The following is a 15,610-nucleotide window of genomic DNA, read 5'->3' on the forward strand; positions in this document are numbered from 1 at the left end:
ATTAATTCAGCCTCATTTACTGCCTTTAAAAAAAACATGGCTGTTTTTTGTCTGACTTGCTTAAACAAATCTGGTTTCTGTGGAGTCTGCTACTAGCACAGTCAGTGTAGTCAGCTCAACTTTCTCCATTGAGTCCGTGTCTGTGCCTCGATCGAGGCTGGGCAAAACTAACAATCTCACTGGAATAAATACCTCCACCATTCCTTTCATTATTGAAAGAGATTGGGGTACCTCACATCTCAAAATAGGACTACTTAATGTTAGATCCCTCACTTCCAAGGCAGTCATAGTCAATGAACTAATCACTGATCATAACCTTGATGTGATTGGCCTGACTGAAACATGGCTCAAGCCTGATGAATTTACAGTGTTAAATGAGGCCTTTCCTCATGGTTACACTAGTAACCATAACCCCCGCCCATCTCGCAAAGGCCGGAGGTGCTGCTAACATTTACGACAGAAAATATACCCCAAAATAATTACTGTGTTTTAGTCTTTTGAGCTTCTAGTCATGAAATCTATGCAGCCTACACAAACACTTTTTTATAGCTACTGTTTACAGACCTCCTGGACTGTATACAGCGTTCCTCACTGAGTTCCCTGAATTCCTATCGGACATTGTAGTCATTGCAGATAATATTCAAATTTTTGGTGACTTCAATATTCACATGGAAATGTCCACAGACCAATTCCAAAAGGCATTCGGAGCCATGATAAACTTAGTGGGTTTTGTCCAACATGTTTCTGGACCTACGTATTGCGACAGTCATACCCTGGATATAGTTTTGTCCTGCATAATAATTATTTTGGATCTGTCGTACAACAATCTTATTACGTTTTCAGACCCCAACCAAGGATTATCAAAAGCTGCGCTATAAAAACCCGAACAACCCAAAGATTCCTAGATGCCCTGCCAGACTCCCTCCACCTACCCAAGGACGTCAGAGTACAAAAATCAGTTAACCACCTAACTGAGGCTCTACATTTAACCTTGCGTAAAACCCTAGATGCAGTCTCATCCCTAAAAACAAAAAACAGTTGTCACAAGAAATTAGCTCGCTGGTATAAAGAAAATACCCAAGCCCTGAAGCAGGCTCCCAGAAAATGGGCACGGAAATGACGCTCCATCAAACTGGAAGTCTTCTGACTAGCTTGGAAAGACAGTACCGTGCAATATCAAAGAACCTGCTCGATCAGCCTAATTTTCCAACCTAATCGAGGAGAAATATTTTTGATAGTGTCGCAAAGCTAACTAAAAAGCAGCATTCCCCAAGAGAGGATGGCTTCACTTCAGCAGTAATCAATTCATGAACTTCTTCGACGAAAAGATCATGATCATTAAAAAGCAAATTATGGACTCCTCTTTGAATCTGTGTATTCCTCCAAAGCTCAGTTGTTCTGAGCTTTGGAGGAACTGCTAGGACCAGAACTGCTAGGACCTAGGATCAAAGGAGACACTCAAGTTTTTTAATCCTGTATCTCTCGACACATTCACGAAAATAGTCATGGTCTCTAAACCTTCCAGCTACATACTGGACCCTATTCCAACTAAACTACTGAAAGAGCTGCTTCCTGTGCCTGGCCCTCCTATGTTGAACATAATAAACGGCTCTCTATCCTCTGGTGAATTTCCTATTTTCCATTCATAATACATAATAATACAATTTCAATTCAATGTGTTTAATGCAGGCCTGAATCACTTCACTGAATATATCTATTGTTCCCAGGACGACAGATAGATGGCAGTATAGCGCAGTGCCAGGCTTTTTTGCACTATACCCGACTTGCGTGGGTTGAGTCACTGACGTGATCTTCCTGTCCCGTCTTGCACCCCCTTGGGTTTGTGCAGTGGAGGAGATCTTTGTAGGCTATACTTAGCCTTGTCTCAGGGAAGTAAGTTAGTAGTCTGTTCATATCCCTTTAGTGGTGTGGGGGCTATGCTTTGGCGGAGTGGGTGGGGTTATATCCTACCTGGTTGGCCCTATCCGGGGGTATTGTCGAACAGGGCCACAGTGTCCCCCAACCCCCCCCCCCCCCCCGTCTCAGCCTCCGTATCTATGGTGCAATAGTCTATGTATCGGGGGGCTAGGGTCAGTCTGTTATATCTGGTGTAATTCTCCTGTCTTATCTGGTGTCCTGTGTAAACTTAAGTATGCTCCCTCTAATTCTCTCTATCCCACTCCTCCCGGAGGACCATGCCTCAGGACTACCTGGCCTGATGACTCCTGGCTGTCCCCAGTCCATCTGGTCTCGCTGCTGCTCCAGTTTCAACTGTTCTGCCTGAGGCTATGGAACTCTGACCTGTTCACCTTGTCCCGGACCTACTGTTTTTGTCTCTCTGTTTTTCTACCGCACCTGCTGTCTCGACCTCTAAATGCTCGGCTATGAAAACCCAACTGACATTTACTCCTGAGGTGCTGGGCTGGTTCCTCTCTAGGTTTCTTCCTAGGTTCCTGCCTTTCTAGGGATTTTTTCCTATCCAGTGTACTTCTACATCTGCATTGCTTGCTGTTTGGGATTTTAGGCTGGGTTTCTGTATAAGGACTTTGTGACATCTGGTGATGTAAAAAGGGCTTAATAAATACATTTTGATTGAGTGATAATTGGCAAAATCGAGTTGATGATTTTACAGACAGCAGATCAGCTCATGAAAAACAGGGAGATGAAAATGTGACATTGATTGATTTATCTAGACGAGTCCCCCCCAAGCTTGTCTCAAAGCACCGTGATGGCGCTGCCCCGGTCAAAACGGTGCTGAAATTATAATCTACGTGACCACACACAACTATTGGTTTGAATTAGTATAATGGTTGGATATGACTTCGGGAGATTCAGTATAAGCATAAATTTGATACATGCCTTCAATTGCATTAGAATACCTTTTTACAATATTTTCATCATTCAGATGATCATAATAAGGCGAGTTTTCCTCTCTGTGCTTTTCCTGGCCCAATGTCTGTTTCCTCATCTCCTCACTCCGCTGCTGCCCACCTCCGCCATGTTGTTCTCAACACCAGTTTAAATCAACATAGCCTACTGTTTTCCAGAAATATGCCTTTTTTTCGTGTTCGGGCTAATTTTATTTCTGTGATGTCGGACTAGGCCTGGAATCCGACTTCATCTCACCAGGCTCGGGTCGGACCGGGATCGAATTTTCAGTTCTGACGATAACTCTAAACTGCATTCGTTTCTCGTGTGCAGTCAAGCAGTGTCAAGTATGTGTGTGCTTTGAATTTATGGAGACTTTGTGTGAAGTAAATAAGCTAAGGTAAAGGCTTACCTGTTTGGATAATGTGCTATTTTATTTTTTAGCTAATTTGCTGCTGCGCATGTGTATTTTGTGGAATTGCATTAGTGCAACATTGGTGGGAAATGTTGTAATTTCTCGGGTCTTGTCATTTTATTTTTTCAGGAAATGTGAAGAGTGGTCCTGGGACAGTCCCGGGATCCCGGTTACCGGTGTTAATTCTCAAAGTATCCCATGTTGAGTCAAAAAGCCACCACCACACAAGATTAAAACACTGAGGTCCTCCCAGTCTGCTGGGCCACTACCAGCTTGTCCACAGGTTCACTGTATATTCATGTCGTTTCTCTGCTGAGGAAGAGGGTCTTGTAATAGGGTGATCTTACAGTCTACTTCCTCTTGTGCTGGGATGTAGAGGTTCTCATTAACGCTCATCTCATTGTTGTTGTTGAACATACCACTGATGAGGTTGGTTGGCTTGGGAACTTTGGGGAGGATCTTGTCCTTGTATCTATAGGCAGAAGACACAGTCATTTGGTATAATATCTAAAAAAGGACCTACAATATATTCATCACCATTCAGAGATTGCAGTATCCCATATTTTGTGGAGTGAATTCAAACGTGTATAGATTGATGTGTACTCACTTCCTTATACAAAGACAAACTAGGATGGAAACTATAACCGCCATGACTGAAATGAAGATGGCTGCAACATGCAGGTGCCAATCCCGATTCCCATCTTTACCTAAACAAACAAACAACAACGTCAGGATAGAGGTTTACATATAACCAGCTAATAAGATGTTAAATCCACTTCAATCAGTGTACATGAATGGGAGGAGACAGCTTAAATAAAGATGTTTAAGCCTTGAGACAATTGAGACATGGATTGTGTATGTCAAATCAAATTAAAGTTTATTTGTCACGTGCGCCGAATACAACAGGTGTAGACCTTACAGTGAAATGCTTACTTACAGGCTCTAACCAATAGTGCGAAAAAAAAGATATGTGTGTGTGTAGGTAAGTAAAGAAATAAAACAACAGTAAAAAGACCTTTGAAAATAAGAGTAGCAAAGCTATATACAGACACCGTTTAGTCAGGCTTATTGAGGTAGTATGTACATGTAGGTATGGTTAAAGTGACTATGGGAGCCCCTCAGGAATGTGTGATCAGTCCCTTCCTGTACTCCCTGTTCACTTATGACTGCATCGCCAGGCATGACTACAACACCATCATTAAGTTTGCCGATGACACAACAGCCTGATCACCGACAACGATGAGAGAGCCTATAGGGAGGAGGTCAGAGACCTTGCCATGTGGTGCCTAGACAACAACCTCTCCCTCAACGTTATCAAGACAAAGGCGATGATTGTGGAATACAGGAAAAGGAGGACCGAGCACGCCCCCATTCTCATCGACGGGGCTGTAGTGGAGCAGGTTAAGAGCTTCAAGTTCCTTGGTGTCCACATCAACAACAAACTATCATGGTCTAAACACACCAAGGCAGTCGTGAAGCGAGCATGACAAAGCCTATTCCCCCTCAAGAGACTGAAAATATTTTGCATGGGTCCTCAGATCCTCAAAACGTTCTACAGCTGCACCATCGAGAGCATCCTGACTGGTTGCATCACTGCCTGGTATGGCAACTGCTTGGCCTCAGATCGCAAGGCGCTACAGAGGGTAGTGCGTACGACCCAGTACATAACGGGGGCCAAGCTTCCTGCCATCCAGGACCTCTATACCAGGTGGCGTCAGAGGAAGGCCCTAGAAATGGTCAAAGACTCCAGCCACCCTAGTCATAGACTGTTCTCTCTGCTACCAAACGGCAAGAGCTACTGGAGCGCCAAATCTAGGTCCAAAATGCTTCTTAACAGCTAATAAAATGGCTACCCAGACTATTTGCATTGCCCCCCCCTCCCTTTTACGCTGCTGCTATTCTCTGTTTATTATCTATGCACAGTCACTTTAACTCAAAAGGGTTTGTAAGTAAGCATTTCATTCTAAGGTCTACCTACACCTGTTGTATTCGGCGCATGTGACAAATACAATTTGATTATACCAGCTCCATTTTATTTAGCTTATAATTATGAGAGAGGATGGCCCAAGAAGAAAGAAAGAACGGGGAAACCATACCATATATTTGCTCCTCAGTCCAGTCACCCTCTCCAATACCACACCCATGTAAAAAGATGGGTTTAATGCGAACACGGTACTGACAGTGAGGGTCATAGTTCACCATGATCCAAGTCTTCTCTTCTAAGGACTTACTCTGGAACGACATTACAGCAACAGACATTTGAGTGCTTTTACTCTACTAAACCTACATACTGTAATTCAAGACAACAAAGTTGATAAATAAAAGTGTGCTTTATACAGCGGCTGGTTGTAAAAGACAATAACATTTTTGCAGACAAGTGCTAAAACGAAACAATGACAGAATCACTGCCCATACAGAATCACTGCCCATACAGAATCACTGCCCATACAGAATCACTGCCCACACTTCTCTTTCCTTACCTCAGGTGTTTTACATCTGGTATAGTTGATGATGTACTTCCAACAGTGTGGATGTCTTATTTCTGGGGAAATCCAGCTAATATTGAGATTGCTCCCTTCCTCTGTGATCTTCAATTCAAGAGGTATGGGCTGCACTGCAGGAAGCATGGACAGAGAAAGAGTTAATAAAGCAACCTTTGAGAGAAAAACAGTTTACATTGATGAAAATTAGAAGCAAATTAAGCCAAATCGCCACGGGATGTAGATGCAACGTGATTACGATGATGTTAATTAAATAATAAGGAAACTATAATGACTCAGACTATTTATTATTTAGATTTTAGCCTCAGATTTAGCCTGAAGAGTGAAAATAGAGTAGTTTTAGTCTTACCATGGTCCTCAGGATTCACCTCGAAGGTATTCCGTACCGATGAACCGTTGAGAGTCCCATTGACCTGGAAGAAGATCCGTATGTGGAAGTCTACTCTCAGATGACATCCTGTCCTCTGATTGCCGTTGTACAGGTACTCATTGCATTCTGATACCTTACTCATATTTTTGAACCTGAAACATCAGAAATGACGGGACTGAGATTGTATAGGTGTTGTCATAGTTACGGTCCTAAATATTTCCTAACCACATGACCCAATCAGGAAAAACATTCGGTCATAGATATAACAACTGAAAAACCAGCCAAACAAAGACTATCTTTGTAACTCTTCATCTATATTTTGTTGAATATAAACACTCTTCCACAGTTAGCCTTGTATTGGACCGTGAGTGGTGGAGAAGCAGGAAGTAGAATTGTTCTCACCCGTAGTAAAGCTGGAGGTCTTCTGGGACCTGATTGGATAGGAGCCAGCTGCAGTTCATGGCATTAGAGGAGTAGAGAAAACATTTGAAGTTCTTCACCAACTCTGTTATAGGAGAGAGAAAGAGCGAGAGGGTAGAGAGCGAGAGAGAGAGATTTACACCCAAGTCAATGACATTAACTCTGTAGTATACTGTATATGGCCAGTTCCCTGGACAGAGATTGTCTAGTACTGGCCTAAAAAGTATGTTTATGGAGATCCTTAAAAAATGCGTTGTTTCCAATACTAGGTTTAATCTGATTTGGAAAAACAGCCAATAGAGAGTGACAAAGTTGTTTAGGAGAACATTCTGTTGTTGAAAACCAACCTGTGGGGGCAGGGATGGTGTGAACTACAGTTTGACTCATCCGTGTACTGTGATTACACTGAGTTTGTATGAAGAAACGCACACCTCCCATGAGAGGATAACACTCCTCTAACCGGGTTTCCTTCCTGGTCTTGCTTATGTTCTTCTGTGAGGAGAAGAATTCAAGATATTACAGAGGGAATGAATTTAGGAACTTAACAGGAATAAGGGGCTATCTACCACTGTTTAATGTGCCCATAGAGCTCTGGTCAAAAGTAGTGCAGTATATAGAGCACAGAGTGCCATTTGGGATGAAGCATTAGTCTGGGTGATGATGGGTTGTTCGTTTAGTGTTTTATGGAGATGTTCAGTATGAGTCTGTGAAAAATTATTTTGGCTTCAGAGGACAATAAATGTAATCTAAAAAAAAAATAATAATCCAAAGTAAAGTACAACATTAGCTTTTTAACTTGATCTAGTGCCAGAATACAAGTACTGCAGCAGTATGAGGACATGTTTATATAACTGCACATCTGTAGGCCTACAAGCCATTGGAAAACAGTGGGCAGACAGTCAATCATGTTCAACAGACAACTCTATTCGGTTGACCGATGGTAGCTAGGACGGCCTGTAACGTTTTCCTCACCTGGCCGATCTGTGTTATACGGTATTTAAATCTCTGACTATCAACATTCTCCGGTAGACTCCATGAAAGCTCCCAGCAGATCTCGTTCGTCCAAGAGAAAGTCACATTTCTTGGTGATGGGAGCTCTAAAGGAAACACAACAACAACTCTTATTAAGGGTTAAGTGGGATACATACAGGGGTATAAAGGGGTTGAAAATCAAATCAAATGTTAATTGTCACATGCGCTGACTACGTCATGTAGTCAACATTCACCTTCACAACATTCACCTTACCGTGAAATGCTTAAACCAACAATGCAGTTTTAAGAAAGTAGAATATATTTAAACTATGTTAACTAAAGTGAATTTTTTAAATAAAGTTACACAATAAAATAACAATAATGAGGCTATATACAGGGTACCGAGTCAATGTGCAGCGGTACAGGTTAGTCGAGGTAATTTGTACATGTAGGTAGGGGTAAAGTGACTATGCATAGATAACAAACAGCGAGTAGCAGCAGTGTAAACCAAAAGGGGATTGGTGTCAATGCAAATAGTCCGGGTGGCCATTTGCCTAATTGTTCAGCAGTCTTACAGCTTGGGGGTAGAAGCTGTTAAGGAGCATTTTGAACCTATACTTGGCGCTCCAGTACTGCTTGCCGTGCGGTAGCAGACAGAACAATTTATGACTTGGGTGACTGGAGTCTTTGACCATTTTTTCGGCCATCCTATGACACCGCCTGGTATAGAGGTCCTGGATGGCATGAAGCTTGGCCCCAGTTATGTACTGGGCCGTACGCACTACCCTCTGTAGTGCCTTGCGATCGGAGGCCGAGCAGTTGCCATACCAGGCAGTGATGCAACCAGTCAGGATGCTCTCGATGGTGCAGCTGTAAATTTGAACGCTGAGCTGTAGTCAATGAACAGCATTCTCACATAGGTTTTCCTTTTGTACAGGTGAGAAAGGGTAGTGTGGAGTGCGATACAGATTGCGTCATCTGTGGCTCTGTTGGGGCTGTATGCGAATTGGAGTGGGTCTAGGGTTTCCAGGATGATGGTGTTGATATGAGCGATGACAAGTCTTCCAAAGATCTTCATGGCTACCGACGTGAGTGCTACGGGGAGGTAGTCATTTTGACAGGTTACCTTTGCTTTCTTGGGCGTAGGGACTATGGTGGTCTGCTTGAAACATATAAACCCAGCAAAAAAAGAAATGTCCCTTTTTCAGGACCCTGTCTTTCAAAGATAATTCCTAAAAATCCAAATAACTTCACAGATCTTCATTGTAAAGAGTTTAAACACTGTTTCCCATGCTTGTTCAATGAACCATAAACAATTAATTCACATGCACCTGTGAAACGGTCATTAAGACACTAACAGCTTACAGACGGTAGGCAATTAAGGTCACAGTTATGAAAACTTAGGACACTAAAGAGGCCTTTCTACTGACTCTGAAAAACACCAAAAGAAAGATACCCAGGGCCCCTGCTCATCTGTGTGAACGTGCCTTAGGTATGCTGCAAGGAGGCATGAGGACTGCAGATGTTGCCAGGGCAATAAATTGCAATGTCCGTACTGTGAGACGCCTAAGACAGCGCTACAGGGAGACGGGACAGACAGCTGATCATCCTCGCGGATGCTGACCACGTGTAACAACACCTGCACAGGATCGGTACAGCCGAACATCACACCTGCGGGACAGGTACAGGATGGCAACATCAACTGCCCGAGTTACACCATGAACGCGGGAATGTCAGTGTTCTGCCATGACCAGCGAAGAGCCCAGATCTCAATCCCATTGAGCATATCTGGGACCTGTTGGATCGGAGGGAGACGGCTCGGGTCATTCCTCACAGAAATGTCCGGGAACTTGCAGGTGCCTTAGTGTTAGAGTGGGGTAACATCTCACAGCAAGAACTGGCAAATCTGGTGCAGTCCATGAGGAGGAGATGCACTGCAGTACTTAATGCAGCTGATGGCCACACCAGATACTGACTGTTACTTTAGATTTTGACCCCCCCTTTGTTCAGGGACATATTATTGTTCTGTTAGTCACATATCTGTGGAATTTGTTCAGTTTATGTCTCAGTTGTTGAATCTTGTTATGTTCATACAAATATTTACACATGTTAAGTTTGCTGAAAATAAACGCAGTTGACAGTGAGAGGATGTTTCTTTTTTTGCTGAGTTTATGTATTACATACTAGGTCAGGGAGAGGTTGAAAATGTCAGTGAATAGTTCTTGGGCACAGGGACTATGGTGGTCTGCTTGAAACATGTAGGTATTACAGACTCGGTCAAGGAGAGGTTGAAAATGTCAGTGAATACACTTGCCAGTTGGTCCGCGCATGTTCTGAGTACACGTCCTGGTAATCTGTCTGGTCCCGCGGCCTTTTGAATGTTGACCTGTTTAAAGGTCTTGCTCACATCTGCTACGGAGAGCATGATCACACAGTCATCTGGAACAGCTGGTGCTCTCATGCATGCTTCAGTGTTGCTTGCCTCGAAGCGAGCACAAAAGACATTTAGCCCATCTGGTCTGCTCACGTCACTGGGCAGCTCGAGGCTAGGTTTCCCTTTGTAGTCTGAATAGTTTGCAAGCCCTGCCACATCCGACGAGCAACAGATCCGGTGTAGTAGGATTCAGTCTTAGTCCTGCATTGACGCTTTGCCTGTTTGATTGTTCGTTTAAGGGAATAGCGGGATTTCTTATAAGTGTCCAGATTAGTGTCCCACTCCTTGAAAGCAGCAGCTCTAGCCTTTAGCTCGGTGCAGATGTTGCCTGTAACCCATGGGTTCTGGTTGGGATATATACAGTTGAAGAAGTCAGAAGTTTACATACACTTAGGTTGGAGTCATTAAAACTCGTTTTTCAACCACTCCACAAATATCTTGTAAACAAACTATAGTTTTGGTTAGTCGGTTAGGACATCTACTTTGTGCATGACACAAGTAATTTTTCCAACAATTGTTTACAGACAGATTATTTCACTGTATAAAAATTTCAGTCGGTCAGAAGTCAACATAAACTAAGTTGACTGTGCCTTTTAACAGCTTGGAAAATTCCAGAATATTATGTCATGGCTTTGGAAACTTCTGATAGGGTAATTTACATCAGTTGAGTCAACTGGAGGTGTACCTGTGGATGTATTTCAAGGCCTACCTTCAAACTCAGTGACTCTTTGCTTGACATCATGGGAAAATCAAAAGATATCAGCCAAGACCTCCGAAAAAAACGGTGGACCTCCACAAGTCTGGTTCATCCTTGGGAGCAATTTCCAAAGGCCTGAAGGTACTACGTTCATCTGTACAAACAATTGTAAGCAAGTATAAACACCATGGGACCACACAGCCGTCATACCGCTCAGGAAGGAGACGCGTTCTGTCTCCTAGAGATGAACATACTTTGGTGTGCGAAAAGTGCAAATCAATCACAGAACAACAGCAAAGGACCCTGTGAAGATGCTGGAGGAAACAGGTACAAAAGTATTTTTATCCACAGTAAAACGAGTCCTATATCGACATAACATGAAAGGCCGCTCAGCAAGGAAGAAGCCACTGCCCCAAAACAGCCATAAAAAAGCAAGACTACAGTTTGCAACTGCACATGGGGACAAAGATCGTACTTTTTGGAGAAATGTCCTCTGGTCTGATGAAACAAAAATAGAACTGTCTGGCCATAATGACCATTGTTATGTTTGGAGGAAAAAGAGGGACGCTTGCAAGCCGAAGAACACCATCCCAACCGTGAAGCACGGAGGTGGCAGCATCATGTTGTGGGGGTGCTTTGCTGCAGGAGGCACTGGTGGGGATGATGAGGGAGGAAAATTATGTGGATATATTGAAGCAACATCTCAAGACATCAGTCAGGAAGTTAAAGCTTGGTCGCAAATGGGTCTTCCAAATGGACAATGACCCCAAGCATACTTCCAAAGTTGTGGCAAAATGGCTTCAGGACAACAAAGTAAAGGTTTTAGAGTGGTCATCACAAAGCCCTGACTTCAATCCTATAGACAATTTGTGGGCAGAACAGAAAAAGCGTGTGTGAGCAAGGAGGCCTATAAAACCTGACTCAGTTACACCTGCTCTGTCAGGAAGAATGGGCCAAAATTCACTCAACTTATTGTGGGAAGCTTCTGGAAGGCTACCCGAAATGTTTGACCCAAGCTAAACAATTTAAAGGCAATGCTACCAAATACTAATTGAGTGTATGTAAACGTCTGACCCACTGGGAATGTGATGAAAGAAATAAAATCTGAAATAAATCATTCTCTCTACTATTATTCTGACATTTCACATTCTTAAAATAAAGAGGTAATCCTAACTGACCTAAGACAAGGAATTTTTACTTGGATTAAATGTCAGGAATTGTGAAAAACTGAGTTTAAATATATTTGGCTAAAGTGTATGTAAACTTCCGACTTCAACTGTACATACTTTCACTGTCGGCGATGCAGTTATTGATAAAGCCGGTGACTGAGGTGGTATACTCCTCAATGCCATTGGATGAATCCCGGAACATATTCCAATCTGTGCCAGCAAAACAGTCCTGTAGCATAGCATCCACGTCATCTGACCACTTCCGTATTGAGCGAGTCACTGGTACTTCCTGCTTTAGTTTTTGCTTGTAAGCAGGAATCAGGAGGATAGAATCATGGTCAGATTTGCCAAATTGAGGCCGAGGGAGAGCTTTCTACGTGTCTCTGTGTGTGGAGTAAAGGTGGTCTAGAGTTCGTTCCCTCTGGTTGCACATGTGACATGCTGGTAGAAATGAGGTAAAACAGACTTAAGTTTGCCTGCATTAAAGTCCCTGGGCACTAAGAGCACCACTTCTGGAGGAGTATTTTATTGTTTGCTTATGGCCTTATACAGCTTGTTGATTGCAATCTTAGTGCCAGCATCCGTTTTTGGTGATAAATAGACGGCTACAAAAAATATAGATGAAAACTCTCTTGGTAGAGAGTGTGGTCTACAGCTTATCATGAGGTATTCTACCTCAGGCGCGCAATACCTCGAGACTACCTTAATATTAGACATTGCGCACTAGCTGTTATTGATAAATAGACACACACCCCCACCCCTCGTCTTACCGGATGTAGCTGTTCTGTCCTGCCGATGCACGGAAAACCCAGCAACGGTATATTATCTGTGTCGTCGATCAGCCACGACTTGGTGAAACATAAGATATTACAGTTTAAATGTCCCATTGGTAGGATAGTCTCGAACAGAGCTCATCCAGTTTATTCTCCAGTGATTGCACGTTGGTTAATAGAACAGATGGCAGAGGTTCATTACCCACTCGCCGACAAATTCTCACAAGGCACCCTGATCTGCGCCCCCTGTATTTCCTTAATGTGAATGATGGGGATTTGGGCCTTGTCTCGGTGCAACATTATATCCTTCGCATCAGATTCATTAAAGAAAAAATATTTGTCCAGTTCGAGGTGCGTAATCGCTGTTCTAATATCCAGAAGCTCTTTTCGGTCATAAGAGACGGTAACATTAACATTATGTTCAAAATACATTTCAAACAATGAAAAAAAAAACACACTAAATAGCACAATTGTTTAGGAGCCCGTAAAACGGCAACCATCCCCTCTAGCGCTATTCTCACACAAAGCAGTAAAGCTGATAATATGTGTTTAGGCCCAAAGGCGGACTGGGACTAGAATTTGGCCCAGGCATTTTATCCACTCTAGCTCACATCACTGCGCGTGCTGCCAATTAATTTGTTGTTCAACACCTGAGGAAGTGGAAACTCAAAACACATTAACTAGATAGATAACTCTAAATATAATACCCACTGCTGTATTCATTCAACAGTAAATTGTGTCCTAAAAAAAACAATTGCAAATGTAGGCTACTATCCATGAGACCTATACTGTAGGTCTTTGCCCTTGCTATGGTCAGTGCACATTTTGCATGTCACTCCATATCTCAAAACCATTTTACATATCTTGGTCGTAAAATAGTTGCTATTGAGTTGAATTGATAGTTAAAAATTATACCTACAGAAAGCTGAGACCCTCCTCTCTTCGAAAGTGACAACATAGGCTAGTGCAATAAGCATGAGGTTGCAAGTAACCAGAAAATTCCCAGGACATAGACATATCTGATATTGTCAGAAAGCTTGAATTCTTGTTAATCTAACTGCACTGTCCAATTTACAGTATCTATTACAGTGAAAGAATACCATGCTATTGTTTGAGGAGAGTGTACAATTTTGAACATGAAAAGTTATTAATAAACAAATTAGCACATTTGGGCAGTCTTGATACATTTTTTAACAGAAATACAATGGTTCATAGGATCAGTCTAAAACTTTGCACATCCACTGCTGCCATCTAGTGGCCAAAATCTAAATTGCACCTGGGCTGGAAAAATACCTTATGGCCTTTCTCTTGCATTTCAAAGATGATGGTATTTTTTCTTTGTATTATCTTTTACCAGATCTTTTGTGTTATATTCTCCTATATTCCTTTCACATTTCCACAAACTTCAAAGTGTTTCCTTTCAAATGGTACCAAGAATATGCATATCTTTGCTTCAGGGCCTGAGCTACAGGAAGTTAGATTTGGGTATGTCATTTTAGGCGAAAATTGAAAAAAGGGGCCGATCCTTAAGAGGTTCGTTGTTGAGATCTGATATTCTGTGCAGCGCAGGACGAAATGTAGGCCAATGTTATAAGCCTATCTTCAACCAACCATGTTTCTGAAATCGTTTCGCGCAAAATTCCAGGTAAACTCGGAGATGACAGTTAGGCCTCACTACTTACAAAACGCGTGCTTCTGATGAAGAGCTACAAAAGTAAGTAAATAGCCCTATTAGACTGAAAGATATAAGGTAATTTCGTCAAACGTGTGAGGCTCTCCAGTCTCCATGCTCATTAGTTGTCATTTAACATATTTGTCGCTACTTCACAGTCCCGTTTTAAAAGTCTAGCTTCCTAATTGATTTACATTCCCCGAGACCAACCAGAAATGTTTAATTGGTCAAATACTCCCAGGCTTTCATAAAACACAATTTGCGCGAGAAAAATGAATAGGCTAGGTGTGGCTGGTGCGCTTAAATGAGCTAGTTCAGTGTAGCGCCGGAGCGTCACTTCTCACAGTGGTGCTTATTTGCTAAAGTTAGATCAAAGCTGAATCAATGTCTTGGAAGATCACATAATGATTAATTAGCATCATACATAGCATAAACAAATATGTCTATAATAGCATAGAATAACGTTACTATTATAACAAAAACACCAAATCAGTTCTTATGGGATTTTAGGATGGTTAGCTGAATAGTCCAACAGTAAATCTCATGTTGCCAAATGTAGCTACTAGGCAGAATGTGCTTTGATTGAAACAAAATACAGCAAGGCTATATAGTTTTAACACCCTCTGCTCTAATTTTCTCACGAAACAGTAATTGAATTGCCCAGAAGACCAAAAAACAAATGTATAATGTAGGCTACACTGTCCAGCGAATGTCCCGCGAAATCATCAATTTGTCCTGCATTTGGGAATTTTTTATGTGGTCAACAGTATAGCATTCCCATTTTAATTGAAGACACAATACGTGTATCTGCCTCATTTATTACCCAGTAATCTGTTCACTCTATATCATCTCAGTATGCACTTGTGCGTATGGACACATTTAGTGGTGAAAATATTTGCGCAACTTGTCACTCTGACGTCATTAACGGTAAACGTCCTGAGTAGCAAACCAAGTTTAATAAAGACATAAACTCAACATATCAAAAGATACGACCAGATAGCCCACGACCATGTTATATAAAAAACAGTATAAAAAATATGATATTACCTGTTTCAGGCCGTGTAGCCACGAATGAAACAAAATAGTACAAGACGAAGACTCCCCAGAATTTGTACATTGTGTGATCTCTGTCAAGACCTGTCTGTCCCGTTTCGACCGAATTCTATCCAAAATAAAGTTCTCAACAGATGTTCCACTGTTCAGTTAAAACGGATGGAGAAAACCAGAGATCCAACAAAACCGAAACGAAACATGGAAAACAGCTGTTTTGTCGTGCTAAGAAAGAAGGCTATTACATTTCTCCCGATCCTACTCGGAAG

The 15,610-nt window shown here is 42.2% G+C and overlaps 1 protein-coding gene across 1 annotated transcript; it reads right to left on the bottom strand.

Annotated features, from left to right (window-relative positions):
• Positions 1-2,786: 2,786 nt before the first annotated feature.
• Positions 2,787-15,610, bottom strand: LOC129835297 (cytokine receptor common subunit gamma-like). Its single transcript, XM_055900879.1, has 9 exons — positions 15,339-15,610; positions 7,547-7,671; positions 6,922-7,066; positions 6,557-6,659; positions 6,134-6,306; positions 5,764-5,897; positions 5,380-5,515; positions 3,891-3,990; positions 2,787-3,755 (listed from the first exon to the last, which is right to left on the bottom strand). The coding sequence occupies exons 1-9, from the start codon at positions 15,406-15,408 to the stop codon at positions 3,569-3,571; spliced, it is 1,173 nt and encodes a 390-aa protein (XP_055756854.1). The 5' UTR covers positions 15,409-15,610; the 3' UTR covers positions 2,787-3,568.

The sequence above is a fragment of the Salvelinus fontinalis genome, chromosome 36 (genome assembly GCF_029448725.1).
Source record: "Salvelinus fontinalis isolate EN_2023a chromosome 36, ASM2944872v1, whole genome shotgun sequence".
Lineage (NCBI taxonomy): Eukaryota > Metazoa > Chordata > Actinopteri > Salmoniformes > Salmonidae > Salvelinus > Salvelinus fontinalis.

Excerpts from the sequence above, each read along its gene's own strand:
- LOC129835297 (XM_055900879.1), bottom strand. The coding sequence starts at position 15,408 with ATGTACAAATTCTGGGGAGTCTTCGTCTTGTACTATTTTGTTTCATTC. Across the intron at positions 5,516-5,763 it reads CCAGATGTAAAACACCTGAG|AGTAAGTCCTTAGAAGAGAA; the intron begins GTAAGGAAAGAG and ends ATGTCGTTCCAG. Across the intron at positions 3,991-5,379 it reads GACTGAGGAGCAAATATATG|GTAAAGATGGGAATCGGGAT; the intron begins GTATGGTTTCCC and ends TTGTTTGTTTAG.